Below are 21,072 nucleotides of genomic sequence, written 5' to 3'. Positions count from 1 at the left end.
GGTGTGGATCACGGGGTGTCTCTGGGGATAGATCAGGGAATGTCTGGGGTGTGGATCCCGGGGTGTCTGGGGGGATAGATCAGGGGTGGCTGGGGGTTGATCCCGGGGTGTCTCGGGGGATAGATCGGGGGGTATCGGGGGTGGATCCGGGATGTCTCGGGGGATAGATCAGGGGGTGTCTCGGGGGTGGATCCGGGGTGTCGGTGGATGGATCTGGGGGTGGATCCCGGGGTGTCTGGGGGATAGACCCGGGGTGTCTCGGGGGATAGATCAGAGGTGTCTGGGGGTGGATCTCCGGGTGTCTGGGGGGTGAGCTCACGGAGGAGCCAGGCAGACAATGGTGGTGGCTGAAGAGAGGCAGACTGAGGGGGCTGGTGCAGGCGGGGGGTGGGGTGGGGGCTGTGGGGCAGGATGTGGGTCTCTCTCATCAGCACATTTCCCACCATCGGTTTGTTCCTCTGGCTCTTTGATCCTTTGGCTGCTGAATCAGCCACCTCTGATTTCGCTAAGGGAAGCCTCGACCCCAGCTGGGGTCAGACAGGAACCCAGGAGTCCTGGCTCCCAGCCCCCCAACCCCCAAACCACTAGACCCAGCTGCACTACCAGAGCCAGCGACAGAACCCAGGAGTCCTGGCTCCCAGCCCCCGCTCTAACCACTGGCCCTCACTCCCCTCCCAGTCCTGGCTGGCTCCCAGCGCCCCCCCCCCCATCAAGTCAGGGACCTTGGCTGTTTTATTTAGCAGCATGAAAGGACAGACTGGGGGGGGGGGGTTTGAATAAGAGCCAGTGGGGGTGGGGAATGGCGAGCGCGTGGAGGGAGGGGGGACAACCCATCCTCGTGCCCCCATCTCCCCCCTCTGCCACTAGGTGGCGCCAGAGGCTATAGGATGGAGATGGAGGGAAGTTGATTCTTAAAGGGCCCGTACCGCAATTCTGGGACCCCCCAAAACCAGGGCTCTTAAAGGGCCAGTACCATAAGTCTGGGACCCCCCCCCAATAAAAAACCCAGGGCTCTTAAAGGGCCGGTACCACAATTCTGGGACCCCCCCAAACCAGGGCTCTTAAAGGGCCGGTACCATAAGTCACCCCCCCCCAAAAAACAGGGCTCTTAAAGGGCCGGTACCACAGTTCTGGGACCCCCAATACCAGGGCTCTTAAAGGGCCGGTACCACAATTCTGGGACCCCCCAAAACCAGGGATCTTAAAGGGCCGTTACCACAATTCTAGGACCCCCCCCAATAAAAAAACAGGGCTCTTAAAGGGCCGGTACCACAATTCTGGACTCCCCCCCAAAACCAGGGATCTTAAAGGGCTGTTACCACAATTCTAGGACCCCCAATAAAAAACCCAGGGCTCTTAAAGGGCCGGTACCACAATTCTAAGACCCCTCCAATAAACAACCCAGGGCTCTTAAAGGGCCGGTACCACAATTCTAGGACCCCTCCAATAAAAACCCCAGGGCTCCTAAAAGGCCGGTACCACAATTCTGGGACCCCCCCCCCCACACACACACAATACCAGGGCTCTTAAAGGGCCGGTACCGCAATTCCTGCCCCCTTTCCCACACACACAGAGTCCCCACGCAATGTTAGTTATGAATATTTCCAGCCACTGTTCAGGTGGCCACTAGGGGGCGCAGAGCAAGGAGCTGAGAGTCCGTGTAAACAGGAAATTGAGCAAACTGGTAGCACCGCAATTCTGAGACACCCCCCCACACACACACACAGCAGCGCCCTGCCAAAGAGGGGGTGGGCACAGAGACCTTTGCCCAGGGACACCTCCCGCCTGAACCCCAAGATCCAGCGCCGCGAAGGGGAGGGGCGAGTTAAAGGGCTAGGAGCCAGGGGCGTCATTGGCTATAGGGGAAGGGGGGCAGCTCCCCCCCCCCGACCTATAGGCTCCACACACACACACCCGGCTGCGATATACTCTCCTAGCGACCGATAGCGATGTCGTCCCCCCGCCCCGGAATGAGGGCCCCTGGGCGGGGGCACGGAAGGGTTAAGGGGAGGCGCCCGAAGGAGGGGGGAGAGAGAGAGAACAGGGGGTCACGTGACCCGGAAAGTTGCAAGCCAGGAAACGAAGGAAGGAAACAAAGTTACCAGCGAAGGAGACGCGCGAGGGGCGCGGGGGGGGGGGTTCTAGGCTCGGGAGCGAAACAGACCGGGGGGGAGGTTCTAGGCTCGGGAGCGAAACAGACCGGGGGGGGCGGAAGGAGGGAAGGAACCAGCCCGGCTGTGGGAGGGGGTGAAGGACCCCCCACACGAATCCCTGCCCCCCCCCAGGGCGGAAGTCGGGGGATCGGGGCCCTCCAGAGCCGGGCGGGGGGAACTCGGGGGGCGCGCGATATGTGCGGGTGCTAGGGGGGGAGGGGAATCAGCCCAGCAACCCTCCCCCACCTCCGGGGGCAAAACAAGAAAACCGGGACGCCCCACCCTGAAAATGTCCCCCCTCGGGGCCGCCTGGATCCTGCTGCTTGGACTCGTCTGGGGTAAGAGATGCCGGTGCCCCTCACTCCCGACCCGCAGCCCCCTGCCCCCCACAGCCCTGCCGGTGCCCCTCACCCCCGATCCGCAACCCTGCCAGCCCGGCCCTGCCCCCACCCCCCCAGCCCGGCCGGTGCCCCTCACCCCCGACCCGCAGCCCCCTGCCCGCCCAGCCCTGGGCTCCCCCCCAGCCCTGCCGATGCCCCTCACCCCCGACCCGCAGCCCCCTGCCCGCCCAGCCCTGGGTTCCCCACTTTTTCTTCTTATCCCAGTTTATTTCCCCCCCTAGAAGCTGCTTCCTACACTGAGAGAGACTCGGGTGAGTGGGGGGGGGGGGGTTGGGGCCGAGTGTGAGAGGAGGGTTCTCTGGGGTGGAGAGAGTGGGACTGGGGTGCGGGGCCTGAGTGGGGGAGGGGGGAAGGACAGCGATTTGGGGTCTTGTGCGGGGAGGGGGAAGGGCGGGGATTGGGGTGCAGGGCGCTGGAGGAGGAGGGGGAAGGACAGGGATTGGGGTGCAGGGGGCTGGAGGAGGAGGGGGAAGGGCAGGGATTGGGGTGCAGGGGCTGGTGGGAGAGGGGGAAGGACAGGGATTTGGGGTGCAGGGGCTGGTGGGATAGGGGGAAGGGCAGGGATTGGAGTGCAGGGGGCTGGTGGGAGAGGGGGAAGGGCAGGGATTTGGGGTGCAGGGGCTGGTGGGATAGGGGGAAGGGCAGGGATTGGGGTGCAGGGGGCTGGTGGGAGAGGGGGAAGGACAGGGATTGGGGTACAGGGGGCTGGAGGAGGGGGAAGGGCAGGAATTGGGGTGCAGGGGGCGGCTGGTGGGAGAGGGGGAAGGGCAGGGATTTAGGGTGCAGGGGGGCTGGTGGGAGAGGGTGAAGGGCAGGGATTGGGGTGCAGGGGGCTGGAGGAGGGGGAAGGGCAGGAATTGGGGTGCAGGGGGCTGGTGGGAGAGGGGGAAGGCCAGGGATTGGGGTGCAGGGGGCTGGTGGGAGAGGGGGAAGGGCCGGGATTGGGGTGCAGGGGCTGTTGGAGAGGGGGAAGGGCCGGGATTGGGGTGCAGGGGCTGTTGGAGAGGCGGGAAGGGCAGGGATTGGGGTACAGGGGCTGTTGGAGAGGGGGAAGGGCCGGGATTTGGGGTGCAGGGGGCTGGAGGAGGAGGGGCAGGGATTGGGGTGCAGGGGGCTGGTGGGAGAAGGGGAGGGGGAAGGGTGGGGATTTGGGCTCGCTGGGTGGGGTAGCACTGTGATTGGGGGGCTGGATGTAGGGGAGGGGGACATGGACGGGGTCCATCGCTGACCTCTGCATCCCCCCCGCTCCTCCCCAGCCACCTGCCGTGCACCCCTGGAGGTGCGGGGGGAGAGCCAGGGGGTGATCCGCAGCTTCCCCCCCCATCATGGCCGCATCCTGCCTGGCAAGTGCACGTGGGTCATCCTGGGGGGGCCCGGAGGACGTGGTGACCATCAGGTGAGAGACCCCATGTAGCCCTCTGCCCCCTGCCTCCACCCCACTCCCTCAGTCCTCCCCCGACCACCCCGCTCTGCCCCCAGCCTCCTGCCCCCACCCCCACTCCCTCAGTCCTCCCCCGACCACCCCCTCTGCCCCATCTCCTGCCCCCACCCCCACTCCCTCAGTCCTCACCTCAGCCCTCCCCTGACCACCCCCCTCTGCCCCCTGCCTCCTGCCCCCACCCCCAGTCCCTCAGTCCTCACCTCAGCCCTCCCCTGACCACCCCCCTCTGCCCCATGCCTCCTGCCCCCACCCCCACTCCCTCAGTCCTCACCTCAGCCCTCCCCTGACCACCCCCTCTGCCCCCTGCCTCCTGCCCCCACCCCCAGTCCCTCAGTCCTCACCTCAGCCCTCCCCTGACCACCCCCCTCTGCCCCATGCCTCCTGCCCCCACCCCTACTCCCTCAGTCCTCACCTCAGCCCTCCCCTGACCACCCCCTCTGCCCCCTGCCTCCTGCCCCCACCCCCACTCCCTCAGTCCTCACCTTAGCCCTACCCCGACCACCCCCCTCTGCCCCCCGCCTCCTGCCCTCACCCCCACTCCCTCAGTCCTCACCTTAGCCCTACCCCGACCACCCCCCTCTGCCCCCCGGCTCCTGCCCCCACCCCCACTCCCTCAGCCCTCCGCCGACCACCCCCCTCTGCCCTCCGCCTCCTGCCCCCTCCCCCCTCTGTCAGTCCTCACCTCAGCCCTCCCCCAACCACCCCCCTCTGCCCTCCGCCTCTTGCCCCCTCCCCCCTCTGTCAGTCCTCACCTCAGCCCTCCCCCAACCATCCCCCTCTGCCCCCCGCCTCCTGCCCCTCCCCCACTCCCTCAGCCCTCCCCCGACCAGCCCCCTCTTCCCCCGTCTCCTGCCCCCTCCCCCATTCTCTCAGTCCTCTCCTCACTTGCCCAGCCACTGCATTCTGCCCCATCCTGTCCACATCCTGCCCCGCCCCAGAGAAGAGCAAAAACAGTAATTATCCCAATTAACCTCCCTCCCCTCCCCGGCCTTGGGTCTGGAAGGGAGCTGGCGGCCCCTGGAGGGAAAGGCCCCAGTCACCGCACCCCTGAGCCAGCCAGTCCCCGCCGTGGGGCCGGATGGGAGCCGGACCCCAGAGGGGAGAGGCCCCGTGCCCATCCCCCGTCTCCTCTCTGCAGGTTCGAGCGGTTCCAACTGGCGTGCGGAGAGGCGAAACTCTACATCTGGGCTCACTCCTACCCCCACCAGGCCCTTTGCGGCTCCCGGCTCCCCACCCCCCTGGAGTACAGGGGCACCAATGTCACCCTGAGCTACGGGCGCAGCTGGACGGTGGCAGAAGGATTCCAGCTCCACTACGAGAGAGGTGGGGGCCTGGCTGGAAAACGGGGCGGGGGTTGCACCTGAGAGGGGGTGGACAACTGTTCAGTCTGTCTCCACCCCAATGTGCCCCTTCCAGTCATCCATATGCGACCCAACCCAACCATCCATCCATCCCCACCTGCCCGACGCAACCATCCATCCCCACCTGCCCGACCCAACCATCCATCCCCACCCGACACGACCCAACCATCCATCCCCACCTGACGCGACCCAACCATCCCTCTATCCCCACCAACACGACCCACCCATCCATCCCCACCTGCCTGACCCAACCATCCATCCATCCATCCATCCCCACCTGCCCGACCCAACCATCCATCCATCCATCCATCCATCCCCACCTGCCCAACCCAACTATCCATCCATCCATCCCCACCTGCCCGACCCAACCATCCATCCATCCCCACCTGCCCAACCCAACAATCCATCCATCCATCCCCACCTGCCCGACCCAACCATCCATCCCCACACAACCCAAATCAACCATCCATCCATCCATCCATCCCCACACAACCCAACCATCCATCCATCCATCCCCACCTGCCCAACCCAACCATCCATCCATCCCCACACAACCCAACCATCCATCCATCCCCTCCCATCCGACCGAACCATTCATCACCACCCGATGCGACCCAACCATCCATCCATCCCCACACAACCCAACCATCCATCCATTTCCACACGACCCGATCCAACCATCCATCACAACCCGACGTGACTCAACCATCCATCCCCACCTGCCCGACCCAACCATCCATCCTCACCCAACGTGACCCAACCATCCATCCATCCATCCATCCCCACCCGCCCGACCGAACCATCCATCCCCACCTCCCCGACCCAACCATCCATCCATTCCCACACGACCCAACCCAACCATCCATCCATTCCCACACGACCCAACCCAACCATCCATCGCCACACAACCCAACCCAACCATCCATCCATCCCCACCCGACGCGACCCAACCATCCATCCATCCCCATATAACCCAACCATCCATCCATTCCCACCCGACGTGACCCAACCATCCATCCTCATTGGACGCAATCCAACCACCCATCCATCCCCACGTGACCCAACCATCCATCCATCCATCCCCACCCGCCCGACCCAACCATCCATCCATTCCCACACGACCCAACCCAACCATCCATCCATTCCCACACGACCCAACCCAACCATCCATCGCCACACAACCCAACCCAACCATCCATCCATCCCCACCCGACGCGACCCAACCATCCATCCATCCCCATATAACCCAACCATCCATCCATCCCCACACAACACAACACAACCAACCATCCATCCATCTTGACCCGACCCAACCATCCATCCCCACCCAACCCAACCCAACTCAACTCAACCATTCATTCATTCCCACCCACCCCAACCCAACCATCCATCCCCACCTGACCCGACTATCTGTCCATCCCCACACAAACCAACCATCCATCCCCACCTGCCCAACCCAACCATCCATCCATCCCTACACGACCTGACCATCCATCCATCCATCCCCACACGACCTGACCATCCATCCATCCCCTCCCACCCTACTGAACCATTCATCCCCATCCGACGCAACCCAAGCATCCATCCATCCCCACCTGCCCGACCGAACCATTCATCCCCACCCGACGCGACCCAACCATCCATCCATCCATCCCCACACAACCCAACCCAACCATCCATCCCCACCTGCCCAACCCAACCATCCATCCATCCCTACACGACCTGACCATCCATCCATCCATCCCCACAGGACCTGACCATCCATCCATCCCCTCCCACCTGACTGAACCATTCATCCCCACCTGACGCGACCCAACCATCCATCCATCCCCATACAACCCAACCATCCATCCCCACACAACCCAACTCAACCATCCATCCATCTCCACCCGATGCAACCCAACCATCCATCCATCCATCCCCACACAACCAACCCAACCATCCATCCATCCCCACCCGCCCGACCGAACCATTCATCCCCACCCGACGCGACCCATCCATGCATCCCCATACAATCCCACCATCCATTCCCACCTGACCCAACCATCCATCCATCCCCACCTGACCCAACCATTTATTCATTCCCACCCACCCCAACCCAACCATCCATCCATCCCCAGCCGCCTGACCGAACCATCCATCCATACTCACCCGACCCAACCATCCATCCATCCCCACACAACACAACACAACACAACCAACCATCCATCCATCTCGACCCGACCCAACGATCCATCCCCACCCAACCCAACCATTCATTCATTCCCACCCACCCCAACCCAACCATCCATCCCCACTCGACCCGACTATCTGTCCATCCCAACACAACCCAACCATCCATCCCCACCTGCCCAACGCAACCATCCATCCATCCCTACATGACCTGACCATCCATCCATCCATCCCCACATGACCTGACCATCCATCCATCCATCCCCACACGACCTGACCATCCATCCATCCCCTCCCACCGTACCGAACCATTCATCCCCATCCGACGCAACCCAAGCATCCATCCATGCCCACCTGCCCGACCGAACCATTCATCCCCACCCGACGCGACCCAACCATCCATCCATCCCCACACAACCCAACCATCCATCCATCCCCACACAACCCAACCATCCATCCATCCCCTCCCACCCGACTGAACCATTCATCCCCATCCGACGCAACCCAAGCATCCATCCATCCCCACCTGCCCAACCGAACCATTCATCCCCACCCGACGCGACCCAACCATCCATCCATCCCCACCGGCCCAACCCAACAATCCATCCATCCATCCCCACCTGCTCGACCCAACCATCCATCCATCCATCCCCACCTGCCCAACCCAAGCATCCATCCATCCCCACACAACCCAAGCATCCATCCATCCCCTCCCACCCGACCGAACCATTCATCCCCACCCGACGTGACCCAACCATCCATCCATCCCCACACAACCCAACCATCCGTCCATTTCCACACAACCCGATCCAACCATCCATCACAACCCGACGTGACTCAACCATCCATCCCCACCGGCCCGACCCAACCATCCATCCTCACCCAACGCGACCCAACCATCCATCCATCCCCACACGACCTGACCATCCATCCATCCCCTCCCACCCTACCGAACCATTCATCCCCATCCGACGCAACCCAAGCATCCATCCATGCCCACCTGCCCGACCGAACCATTCATCCCCACCCGACGCGACCCAACCATACATCCATCCCCACACAACCCAACCATCCATCCATCCCCACACAACCCAACCATCCATCCATCCCCTCCCACCCGACGAACCATTCATCCCCATCCGACGCAACCCAAGCATCCATCCATCCCCACCTGCCCAACCGAACCATTCATCCCCACCCGACGCGACCCAACCATCCATCCATCCCCACCTGCCCGACCCAACCATCCATCCATCCATCCCCACCTGCCCAACCCAACCATCCATCCATCCCCACACAACCCAAGCATCCATCCATCCCCTCCCACCCGACCGAACCATTCATCCCCACCCGACGTGACCCAACCATCCATCCATCCCCACACAACCCAACCATCTATCCATTTCCACACGACCCGATTCAACCATCCATCACAACCCGACGTGACTCAACCATCCATCCCCACCTGCCCGACCCAACCATCCATCCTCACCCAACGCGACCCAACCATCCATCCATCCCCACGTGACCCAACCATCCATCCATCCATCCATCCCCACCCGCCCGACAGAACCATCCATCCCCACCTCCCTGACCCAACCATCCATCCTTATTGGACGCAATCCAACCATCCATCCATCCCCACGTGACCCAACCATCCATCCATCCATCCCCACCCGCCCGACCGAACCATCCATCCCCACCTCCCCGACCCAACCATCCATCCCCATTGGACGCAATCCAACCATCCATCCATCCCCACCCGCCCGACCCAACCATCCATCCATTCCCACACGACCCAACCCAACCATCCATCACCACACAACCCAACCCAACCATCCATCCATCCCCACCTGACGCAACCCAACCATCCATCCCCACACAACCAACCCAACCATCCATCCATCCCCACCCACCTGACCGAACCATTCATCCCCACCCGACGCGACTCATCCATCCATCCCCATACAATCCCACCATCCATTCCCACCTGACCCGACCCAACCATCCATCCATCCCAACCTGACCCAACCATCCATCCCCACACAACTCAACCCAACCATCCATCCATCCCCAGCCGCCTGACCGAACCATCCATCCATACTCACCCGACCCAACCATCCATCTATCCCCACACAACACAACACAACCAACCATCCATCCATCTCGACCCGACCCAACCATCTATCCCCACCCAACCCAACCCAACCATCCATCCCCACCCGACCCAACCCAACCCAACCCAACCCAACCCAACCATTTATTCATTCCCACCCACCCCAACCCAACCATCCATCCCCACCCGACCTGACTATCTGTCCATCCCCACACAACCCAACCATCCATCCCCACACAACCCATCCATCCATCCATCCCCACCCGCCCGACCCAACCATCCATCCATTCCCACACGACCCAACCCAACCATCCATCGCCACACAACCCAACCCGACCATCCATCCATCCCCACCCGACGCGACCCAACCATCCATCCATCCCCATATAACCCAACCATCCATCCATTCCCACATGATCTGACCCAACCATCCATCCATTCCCACACGACCCAATCATCCATCCATTCCCACACGACCCAACCCAACCATCCATCCATCCCCACCCGACGTGACCCAACCATCCATCCATCCCCATATAACCCAGCCATCCATCCATTCCCACACGACCTGACCCAGCCCTCCATCTCCACCCAACCCAACCCAACCATCCAACCATCCAACCCCACCCGCCCGAACGAACCATTCAACCCCACCTGACGCGACCCAACCATCCATCCATCCATCCCCACACAACCAACCCAACCATCCATCCATCCCCACCCGCCCGCCCGAACCATTCATCCCCACCCGACGCGACTCATCCATCCATCCCCATACAATCCCACCATCCATTCCCACCCGACCCGACCCAACCATCCATCCATCCCCACCTGACCCAACAATCCATCCCCACACAACTCAACCCAACCATCCATCCATCCCCAGCCGCCTGACCGAACCATCCATCCATACTCACCCGACCCAACCATCCATCCATCCCCACACAACACAACACAACCAACCCATCCATCCATCTCGACCCGACCCAACCATCCATCCCCACCCAACCCAACCCAACCATCCATCCCCACCCGACCCAACCCAACCCAACCATTCATTCATTCCCACCCACCCCAACCCAACCATCCATCCCCACACAACCCATCCATCCATCCATCCCCACACAACCATCCATCCCCACACAACCCACCAAACCCAACCATCCATCCATCCCCACACAACCCAACCATCCCCACACAACCATCCATCATCATCCGCCCGACCCAACCATCCATCCAAACTCGACCCAACCAAATAATCAATCCTCACCTAACCCAACCAAATCATCAATCCTCACACAACCATCCATCCCCACACAACTCAACCAAACCATCCATCCATCCCCACACAACCCAACCCAACCCAGCCCGACCCAAGCATCCATCCCCACCCGACCCGACCCAACCATCCATCCCCACACAACCCAACCATCCATCCCCACACAACTCAACCCAACCATCCATCCATCCCCAGCCGCCTGACCGAACCATCCATCCATACTCACCCGACCCAACCATCCATCCATCCCCACACAACACAACACAACCAACCATCCATCCATCTTGACCCGACCCAACCATCCATCCCCACCCAACCCAACCCAACCCGACCCGACCCAACCATCCATCCCCACCCAAACCAACCCAACCCAACCCAACCCAACCCAACCATTCATTCATTCCCACCCACCCCAACCCAACCATCCATCCCCACCCGACCCGACTATCTGTCCATCCCCACACAAACCAACCATCCATCCCCACCTGCCCAACCCAACCATCCATCCATCCCTACACGACCTGACCATCCATCCATCCATCCCCACATGACCTGACCATCCATCCATCCATCCCCACACGACCTGACCATCCATCCATCCCCTCCCACCCTACTGAACCATTCATCCCCATCCGACGCAACCCAAGCATCCATCCATCCCCACCTGCCCGACCGAACCATTCGTCCCCACCCGACGCGACCCAACCATCCATCCATCCATCCACACACAACCCAACCATCCATCCATCTCCACACAACCCAACCATCCATCCCCACCTGCCCAACCCAACCATTCATCCATCCCTACACGACCTGACCATCCATCCATCCATCCCCACACGACCTGACCATCCATCCATCCCCTCCCACCTGACTGAACCATTCATCCCCACCTGACGCGACCCAACCATCCATCCATCCCCATACAACCCAACCATCCATCCCCACACAACCCAACTCAACCATCCATCCATCTCCACCCGATGCAACCCAACCATCCATCCATCCATCCCCACACAACCAACCCAACCATCCATCCATCTCCACCCGATGCAACCCAACCATCCATCCCCACCCGACGCGACCCATCCATGCATCCCCATACAATCCCACCATCCATTCCCACCCGACCCAACCATCCATCCATCCGCACCTGACCCAACCATCCATCCCCACAGAACTCAACCCAACCATCCATCCATCCCCAGCCGCCTGACCGAACCATCCATCCATACTCACCCGACCCAACCATCCATCCATCCCCACACAACACAACACAACACAACCAACCATCCATCCAACTCGACCCGACCCAACCATCCATCCCCACCCAACCCAACCCAACCCAACCCAACCATTCATTCATTCCCACCCACCCCAACCATCCATCCCCACCCGACACGACTATCTGTCCATCCCAACACAACCCAACCATCCATCCCCACCTGCCCAACGCAACCATCCATCCATCCCTACATGACCTGACCATCCATCCATCCCCTCCCACCCTACCGAACCATTCATCCCCATCCGACGCAACCCAAGCATCCATCCATGCCCACCTGCCCGACCGAACCATTCATCCCCACCCGACGCGACCCAACCATCCATCCATCCCCACACAACCCAACCATCCATCCATCCCCTCCCACCCGACTGAACCATTCATCCCCACCCGACGCGACCCAACCATCCATCCATCCCCACCGGCCCAACCCAACAATCCATCCATCCATCCCCACCTGCCCGACCCAACCATCCATCCATCCATCCCCACCTGCCCAACCCAACCATCCATCCATCCCCACACAACCCAAGCATCCATCCATCCCCTCCCACCCGACCGAACCATTCATCCCCACCCGACGTGACCCAACCATCCATCCATCCCCACACAACCCAACCATCTATCCATTTCCACACGACCCGATCCAACCATCCATCACAACCCGACGTGACTCAACCATCCATCCCCACCTGCCCGACCCAACCATCCATCCTCACCCAACGCGACCCAACCATCCATCCATCCCCACGTGACCCAACCATCCATCCATCCCCACCCGCCCGACAGAACCATCCATCCCCACCTCCCTGACCCAACCATCCATCCTTATTGGACGCAATCCAACCATCCATCCATCCCCACGTGACCCAACCATCCATCCATCCATCCCCACCCGCCCGACCGAACCATCCATCCCCACCTCCCCGACCCAACCATCCATCCCCATTGGACGCAATCCAACCATCCATCCATCCCCACCCGCCCGACCCAACCATCCATCCATTCCCACACGACCCAACCCAACCATCCATCACCACACAACCCAACCATCCATCCATCCCCACCTGACGCAACCCAACCATCCATCCCCACACAACCAACCCAACCATCCATCCATCCCCACCCACCCGACCGAACCATTCATCCCCACCTGACGCGACTCATCCATCCATCCCCATACAATCCCACCATCCATTCCCACCTGACCCGACCCAACCATCCATCCATCCCCACCTGACCCAACCATCCATCCCCACACAACTCAACCCAACCATCCATCCATCCCCAGCCGCCTGACCGAACCATCCATCCATACTCACCCGACCCAACCATCCATCTATCCCCACACAACACAACCAACCATCTATCCCCACCCAACCCAACCCAACCATCCATCCCCACCCGACCCAACCCAACCCAACCCTACCCAACCCAACCCAACCCAACCATTCATTCATTCCCACCCACCCCAACCCAACCATCCATCCCCACCCGACCCGACTATCTGTCCATCCCCACACAACCCAACCATCCATCCCCACCCGCCCGACCCAACCATCCATCCATTCCCACACGACCCAACCCAACCATCCATCGCCACACAACCCAACCCGACCATCCATCCATCCCCACCCGACGCGACCCAACCATCCATCCATCCCCATATAACCCAACCATCCATCCATTCCCACATGATCTGACCCAACCATCCATCCATTCCCACACGACCCAACCCAACCATCCATCCATCCCCACCCGATGTGACCCAACCATCCATCCATCCCCATATAACCCAACCATCCATCCATGCCCACACGACCTGACCCAGCCCTCCATCTCCACCCAACCCAACCCAACCATCCAACCCCACCCGCCCGAACGAACCATTCAACCCCACCTGACGCGACCCAACCATCCATCCATCCATCCCCACACAACCAACCCAACCATCCATCCATCCCCACCCGCCCGCCCGAACCATTCATCCCCACCCGACGCGACTCATCCATCCATCCCCATACAATCCCACCATCCATTCCCACCCGACCCGACCCAACCATCCATCCATCCCCACCTGACCCAACAATCCATCCCCACACAACTCAACCCAACCATCCATCCATCCCCAGCCGCCTGACCGAACCATCCATCCATACTCACCCGACCCAACCATCCATCCATCCCCACACAACACAACACAACCAACCCATCCATCCATCTCGACCCGACCCAACCATCCATCCCCACCCAACCCAACCCAACCATCCATCCCCACCCGACCCAACCCAACCCAACCATTCATTCATTCCCACCCACCCCAACCCAACCATCCATCCCCACCCGACCCGACTATCTGTCCATCCCCACACAACCCAACCATCCATCCCCACACAACCCATCCATCCATCCATCCCCACTCGCCTGACCGAACCATCCATCCATACCCACCCAACCCAACCATCCATCCATCCCCACACAACCATCCATCCCCACACAACCCACCAAACCCAACCATCCATCCATCCCCACACAACCCAACCATCCCCACACAACCATCCATCATCATCCGCCCGACCCAACCATCCATCCGCACCCGACCCAACCAAATCATCAATCCTCACACAACCATCCATCCCCACACAACTCAACCCAACCATCCATCCATCCCCACACAACCCAACCCAACCCAGCCCGACCCAAGCATCCATCCCCACCCGACCCGAACTACCATCCATCCCCACACAACCCAACCATCCATCCATCCATCCCCACCCCACCCGACCCAACCATCCATCCCCACACAACCCAACCATCCATCCATCCCCACACAACCGAAGTATCTGTCCATCCCCACACAACCCAACCATCCGTCCATCCATCCCCATATGACCCAACCATCCTGTGAAGTTATTGACATGAACTATGACCATATAGATCATTGTTGCAACCAAGGTCCTATGGTTGCACCAAAACTTGTACAAAGGAGGTCTATGGAAAGGTGATGATTTGCTGGTTATGATTGTGCTGTCTGCATGTTTGTATCAGCTTTGCATTTGAAGTCATGAATATTGGCTCTGTACTTGTATCTCAATGTGTTTTGATTCTAAGTAGTCTCAGTGAAGCATTTCGTCAGTTTCTTGAGAAAGGACTATTCTCAGTAAGTGCCCAATCAAGAAACACTTAACTGACAAGGGACTTTGGGAGATGCCAATCCACATCTGAGCTTTCCTGGGAACATTCAAACTAACATGTAAACAATGGCATTGGCCTGCAAAAAACTGAATCATTCATGGACATGTGACTTGCCCAGGTGGCTACAAACTCCATCTTGTTGCTGTGATTTTGCACAGAAGAACAAAGAGAGAGAATATGAAAGGCCTGTCCCTGTCTCACTCTCTCTCTCTCTCGTCCTAGCAGGTCCCCTCCTCTCTGCCTCACCTCCATCTTGTAACCTGACCCTGGATGATTTCTATGGGGTCTTCTCTCCGCCTGCCTGGCCTGGAGGCCCCGCTGGAGCCCTCATCCAGTGCCGCTGGGCCCTGGACCCCCACGACAGCCGCCCCCTCACTGTGCTCTTCACCACGCTGGACCTGGCTCCGAACGACTCCCTAGAGGTGTACGAGGGCCACCCAGACCTGTTGGCTGAGCCGCGGCTGCTGCGGCGCGTGGATGCGGCCAGCAACGGGCAGCCAGTGGCGGTGGAGTCGCCCTCCAGCCGGGCGTGGGTGGCCTGGCAGGGCCTGGGGGGCCGTGGCTTCAACGCCACCTACCACGTGCGTGGGTTCTGTGTGCCCTGGCAGCGGCCCTGCGGCCGGGGGGATGAGGCCCGGTGCTACGGGGAGGCGGAGCGCTGCGATGGCGTCTGGCACTGCCCAGACGGGGCGGACGAGGAGCACTGCCCAGGCTGCCCGGAAGGGAGCTACCCCTGCCGGGGTGGCACCGGGGGGCCCTGTTACGCACCCGCTGACCGGTGCAACTACCAGACACTGTGCCCGGACGGGGCAGACGAGCGGGGCTGCTGGCGCTGCCAGCCCGGCAACTTCCGCTGCGGGGATGGGCGCTGCGTCTACGAGGCCTGGCGCTGCGACGGGCAGCCCGACTGCGCCGACTCCTCCGACGAGGCCTCCTGCCCCTACACCCTGCCCCGCAAGGTGGTGGCAGCCGCGGCCATCGGCAGCCTGGTCTGCGGCCTCCTGCTGGTCATCGCGCTGGGCTGCACCTGCCGGCTCTACGCCGTGCGCAGCCGGGAGTACAGGTGGGGGCAGGGCTCTGGGGTGGGGGCGGGGGCGGGGCTATGAGATGGGTGGGGCTCTGGGGTGGGGGTGGGGCTCTGGAGAACAGACAGGGCTGTAGGGGCAGGGCGCGGGGCTATGCAATGGGGTGGATGGGGGTGGAGCTATCAGGTGGATGGGGCGGGGCTATAGGGAGAGGCAGGATCAGGGGCAGATGAACCCGGAGTTGGGGGTTGTGGGGAAGCGGGGTTGGGGGGGAAAGCCCAGCAGTCGCCATCTCATGGTCTCCCCCACCCCCGCAGCCTCTTCGCCCCCCTGTCCCGCAGCGATGCCCAGCTGGTCCGGCAGGAGGCGCCCCCGTCCTATGGGCAGCTCATCGCACAGGGGCTGGTCCCACCCCTCGAGGACTTCCCCACCGAAAGCCCCGGGCAGGTGAGACGCATCCACCCTGCACCCCACTGAGCCCTCCCACTGTAGCCACCACAACCCTGTCTCCACAAAGAGACACCCCACTCCAGCCCCACACCCTGAGCCCCCGTGACCCAGCACCCACCGAGCGACCCACCACTCCTAGGCTTCCACACCCCCTCCCCACAGCCCCCACAGCTTCCCCACACAGAGCCTGGATCCCCGAGCATGGGGGGGCTCCCTCCCTCTGGTGCTGACCCCCCGCTCCTCTCTCGTTGCAGACGTCGCTGCTGGGGAATCTACGCTCTCTGCTCCATCTGCTCCAGCATGAGCCGGTGGGGGGGCGCCGGGCGCGCCGCCCCCCCCGCCCCCTGCGCCGCCTGCTGCGCCGCCTACGCCGCTGGGGGCTGCTGCCCCGCTCCACCCCAGCCGCCCACCCCCCTGCCGCCCCCCCTGCCCAGCCCCTGCCAGACGCTGCCAGCCAGGAGGAAGGGGGGGCAGCCGGTGGGCCCGATGAGGCCCCGCCCCTGCCGCAGAAAGTCCTGCCCCCTGGGCCAGAGCCCCCCACGGCCCCGCCCCCCACGGGCCCCCAGCGGCTGCCCAGGGGGGTGATGGGGGCCCTCCGCGGGTGCCTCTTCCCCTCCCCTGAGGGCCGTGGGGAGCCCCCGAGCCTCCCACCCTCCCCTGACGGGGAGGACGACGTTCTGCTACTGCCCCTCGCTGAGTCCCGGCCCTCCCCCCCTGCCGAGGCCCTGGATGATGACCCCCTCCTCACCTGAGCGCCCCCCGCCAGGCTCCATTGCCTTTAAGAACCCAGCAGCCAACGGGGAGAGTGGTTAAGCCACCCCTGCCCCCAGCAGGGGTCAACTGGGGTGGCAATATTTGTGAGGCAGTCAAAAACTGGCCCGCAAAGGATGGTGCCATTGCACATTGCCTTTAAGGACTTAACGCTAACTGAGCAGAGAGAAAAAATTTGCCTGCCAGTTAAAAAAGCTCTTCAAGGGAAGAGCTTTGTCAGACATTGCCTTTAAGAACCTGGCGGCTAATCGGAGAGCAGGGCAGCGTGGCTGGTTGAACCAATCGCGCCCATCCCCCAGAGGCCAGTTCTGGCTGCATCTGACCAGAAGGAAAAATATTTGTGTGGCAGTCAAAAAAAGCTCTTAAAAGGGATGTGTCCTTTAGAAATGTTTGTATGGCTGTTCTAAAGAACATCTTAAAGGTGCTGGAGCCCTATTAGAGGAGGAAAGAAATGGCAGTTAAAAAAGACTCTTAAAGGCGATGGCTCAGCTGGCAATAATTTTCCTCTTCTATGAGTTGAAATTTTCTATCATCAATTATTTTTTCATACCTGGGTTAGAAAAATGAACCTTTACGGTAAGCAAACCTTTTTTGTGTGGAGGTTAAAAAAAAGGTCTTTTAAAGGCAATGGGCAAAATCAGCAACATTTTACTCCCTGTTGGCTAAAATGTGGTTCTGATTGAAACAAAAAAAAAGAAATCGACAGAAAATGAATACGTGAATTTATGTGGCTGGGATTCTCCGTGCAAAATATTTGCATGGCTGTCAAAAAAGAAAACTCTTAAAGGTAATGACCATTTAACCTCCTCTAGAGATTGTTTTAAATGATTGTTTTTTTTTAAATATGACTTAGAAGAGACAATGTGCGTCTGTATTCCGCTGACAAATCGAACAGTGATTCTGAATGACAAAAGATATATGTGGCAGTTAAATATATACATATATATATATATATATTCTTAAAGGCAATGACTAAATCTGAAAGATTGTCGGCCATTTTTGATAGATTTTTTTAATATATATATGTGTCATTTTTGTAAAGAAGGTGAAAAATAAGATTAAAAGAAATGTGTGTGTCTATGGATGGGGGAAATTAACATGTGAGTGTTGGCACCAAATATTTGTATTGTAAACTGATTTTTAAAGGCAATGGCAAACGCATTTAACCAGCTACCGTGAGAGTTTTTTTGTAGTTATGTTTTTAAATGCAAAATCGGGAGCCGAGTTTTCACAAGTTCCACAGCTAGAAAAGCTGGACTTGATTCTCAACCCAGACTTTTTGTGTTGCTGTTTTTTTTTTTTTTTTTAAATAAGTTTCTTAAAGGCAAAGTTTGGATCAGAAAAAAAGACACCAACTTTTTGCAGTGAAGTTTTCTTTGATTTGCTTGTTCGCTTGTTTGTTTTGTACAATTAGATTTGAAAGAGAGGAACTAGGGAGAAAATCAAGGTGCAAATCTCTGCCCCAGAAAATTGAGGTGGGGGATGTCAGTCTAAAGCATTTGCCTGGCCATTAACAAATAAAAACAAGTGGGTTTATCTGTACCCAAAATAAATAAACATCAGCCGTGACTCACTATACAGCTTACTTGCGAAATACAACGGTGAGACTGAAAAATGTAACCAGCCTTGTAGAGAACTTTTTAAAAGAGAAAATAGACGATAGCTTGGTGCATCAGTGTATGCAACAGAAGAGACGCAGTGCAAAAATTTGTGTGGCAGACAAAAAAAAAAATACTCTTAAGGGTAATAGCCAGGTGGGGAAAATTTAACCAGGTTTTTCTGAAGAACTTGTTTTATTTAAAAATGAGAAATAGCTGGAAAATAAGATTAAAAATCTACATAGCTGCAAAATTAGAATCCCAGGTGTAAAACATTTACAAGGCAGTCAAAAAATCAAATATTAAAGGCAATGGCCAAAATGGAAAATTGTTACCAGCTCGTTCGTCCATAATTTTGTAAAAAGAGAGAGACAACAAATTTGAGCATCTGCCTATGTAAAAAAGAATTCACACTGCATAATATTTGTGTGGCAGTCAAAAAATACAAGGTTCTTAAAGGCAATGGCCAGGGGGAAAATTGGAGCCATCTCTTGTGTAGCGATTTCTCTCAGTATGACGGAACCGGCAGGTTTTCCAGGCTGGTGGTTTGATTGCAGGTCGAGGTTCGTGATTATTTTGGTATATTTGCCCTGGGAGCTCGAGGCCAATCAGATTTCTTGTTAGAATTTTGCCTATTATTGTCTGTTCAAATTATTGCTAAGAATTCAAGAAAAAATACATTTAAGAAGAAAACATTGTGATGCTTTTTCCTCCCCCTCTGAGCAGAGTAGCAGGCATTTAATGAGCAAGAACCCGCCAGGTGGATTGAGCGCGTAAGAGCCTTCTACTGCTGCTAACTAGGAGAGTGCCCCCTGTAGAGAAACGGCGGCCACTTCAACTCTGGGGGCTCTGCGTTCAGCTCCTACTCCTACATGCACCTATCTATCCCATTACAGCATCTATCTATCTATCTATCTATCTATCTATCTATCTATCTATCTATCTATCTATCTATCTATCCCCATCCACCCCCTCTATCTATCTATCTATCTATCCCCATCTATCTATCTATCTATCTATCTATCTATCTATCCCTGTACACCCCCTCTATCTATCTATCTATCCCCATCCACCCCCTCTATCTATCTATCTATCTATCCCCATCCACCCCCTCTATCTATCTGTCTATCTATCTATCTATGCCCATCGACCCCCTCTATCTATCTATCTACCCCCATCCACCCTATCTATCTATCTATCCCCGTACACCCCCTCTATCTATCTATCTATCCCCATCCACCCCCTCTATCTATCTATCTTTCTATCTATCCCCATCCACCTCATCTATCTATCTATCTATCTATCCCCAGACACCCCCTCTATCTATCTATATATCCCCATCCACCCTATCTATCTATCTATCTATCCCCGTACACCCCCTCTATCTATCTATCCCCAGACACCCCCTCTATCTATCTATCTATCTATCCCCATCCACCCTATCTATCTATCCCCGTACACCCCCTCTATCTATCTATCTATCTATCTATCTATCTATCTATCCCCATCCTCCCCCTCTATCTATCTATCTATCCCCAGACACCCCCTCTATCTATCTATCTATCTATCTATCTATCCCCATCCACCCCCTCTATCTATCTATCCCCATCCTCCCCCTCTATCTATCTATCCATCCCCAGACACCCCCTCTATCTATCCCCAGACACCCCCTCTATCTATCTATCTCCGTACACCCCCTCTATCTATCTATCTATCTATCTATCCCCAGACACCCCCTCTATCTATCTATCTATCTATCTATCCCCAGACACCCCCTCTATCTATCTATCTATCTATCTATCTATCTATCTATCTATCTATCTAT

At 58.2% G+C, this 21,072-nt stretch overlaps 1 protein-coding gene across 1 annotated transcript; it reads left to right on the top strand.

Moving 5' to 3' along the window:
- The first annotated feature begins 2,442 nt into the window (after positions 1–2,442).
- LRP10 (LDL receptor related protein 10) lies at positions 2,443–19,941 on the top strand. The gene is given in 8 exon segments (XM_065414547.1): positions 2,443–2,491; positions 2,776–2,805; positions 3,811–3,920; positions 3,922–3,950; positions 5,134–5,318; positions 15,626–16,466; positions 16,746–16,875; positions 17,133–19,941. Coding segments are annotated over 8 exon segments (1,872 nt in total). The 3' UTR covers positions 17,631–19,941.
- Positions 19,942–21,072: the final 1,131 nt, after the last annotated feature.

Source organism: Emys orbicularis, chromosome 12 (genome assembly GCF_028017835.1).
Source record: "Emys orbicularis isolate rEmyOrb1 chromosome 12, rEmyOrb1.hap1, whole genome shotgun sequence".
Lineage (NCBI taxonomy): Eukaryota > Metazoa > Chordata > Testudines > Emydidae > Emys > Emys orbicularis.
Note: the sequence above shows the minus strand (reverse complement) of the source record. Positions and strands in the feature narration are given on the sequence as shown.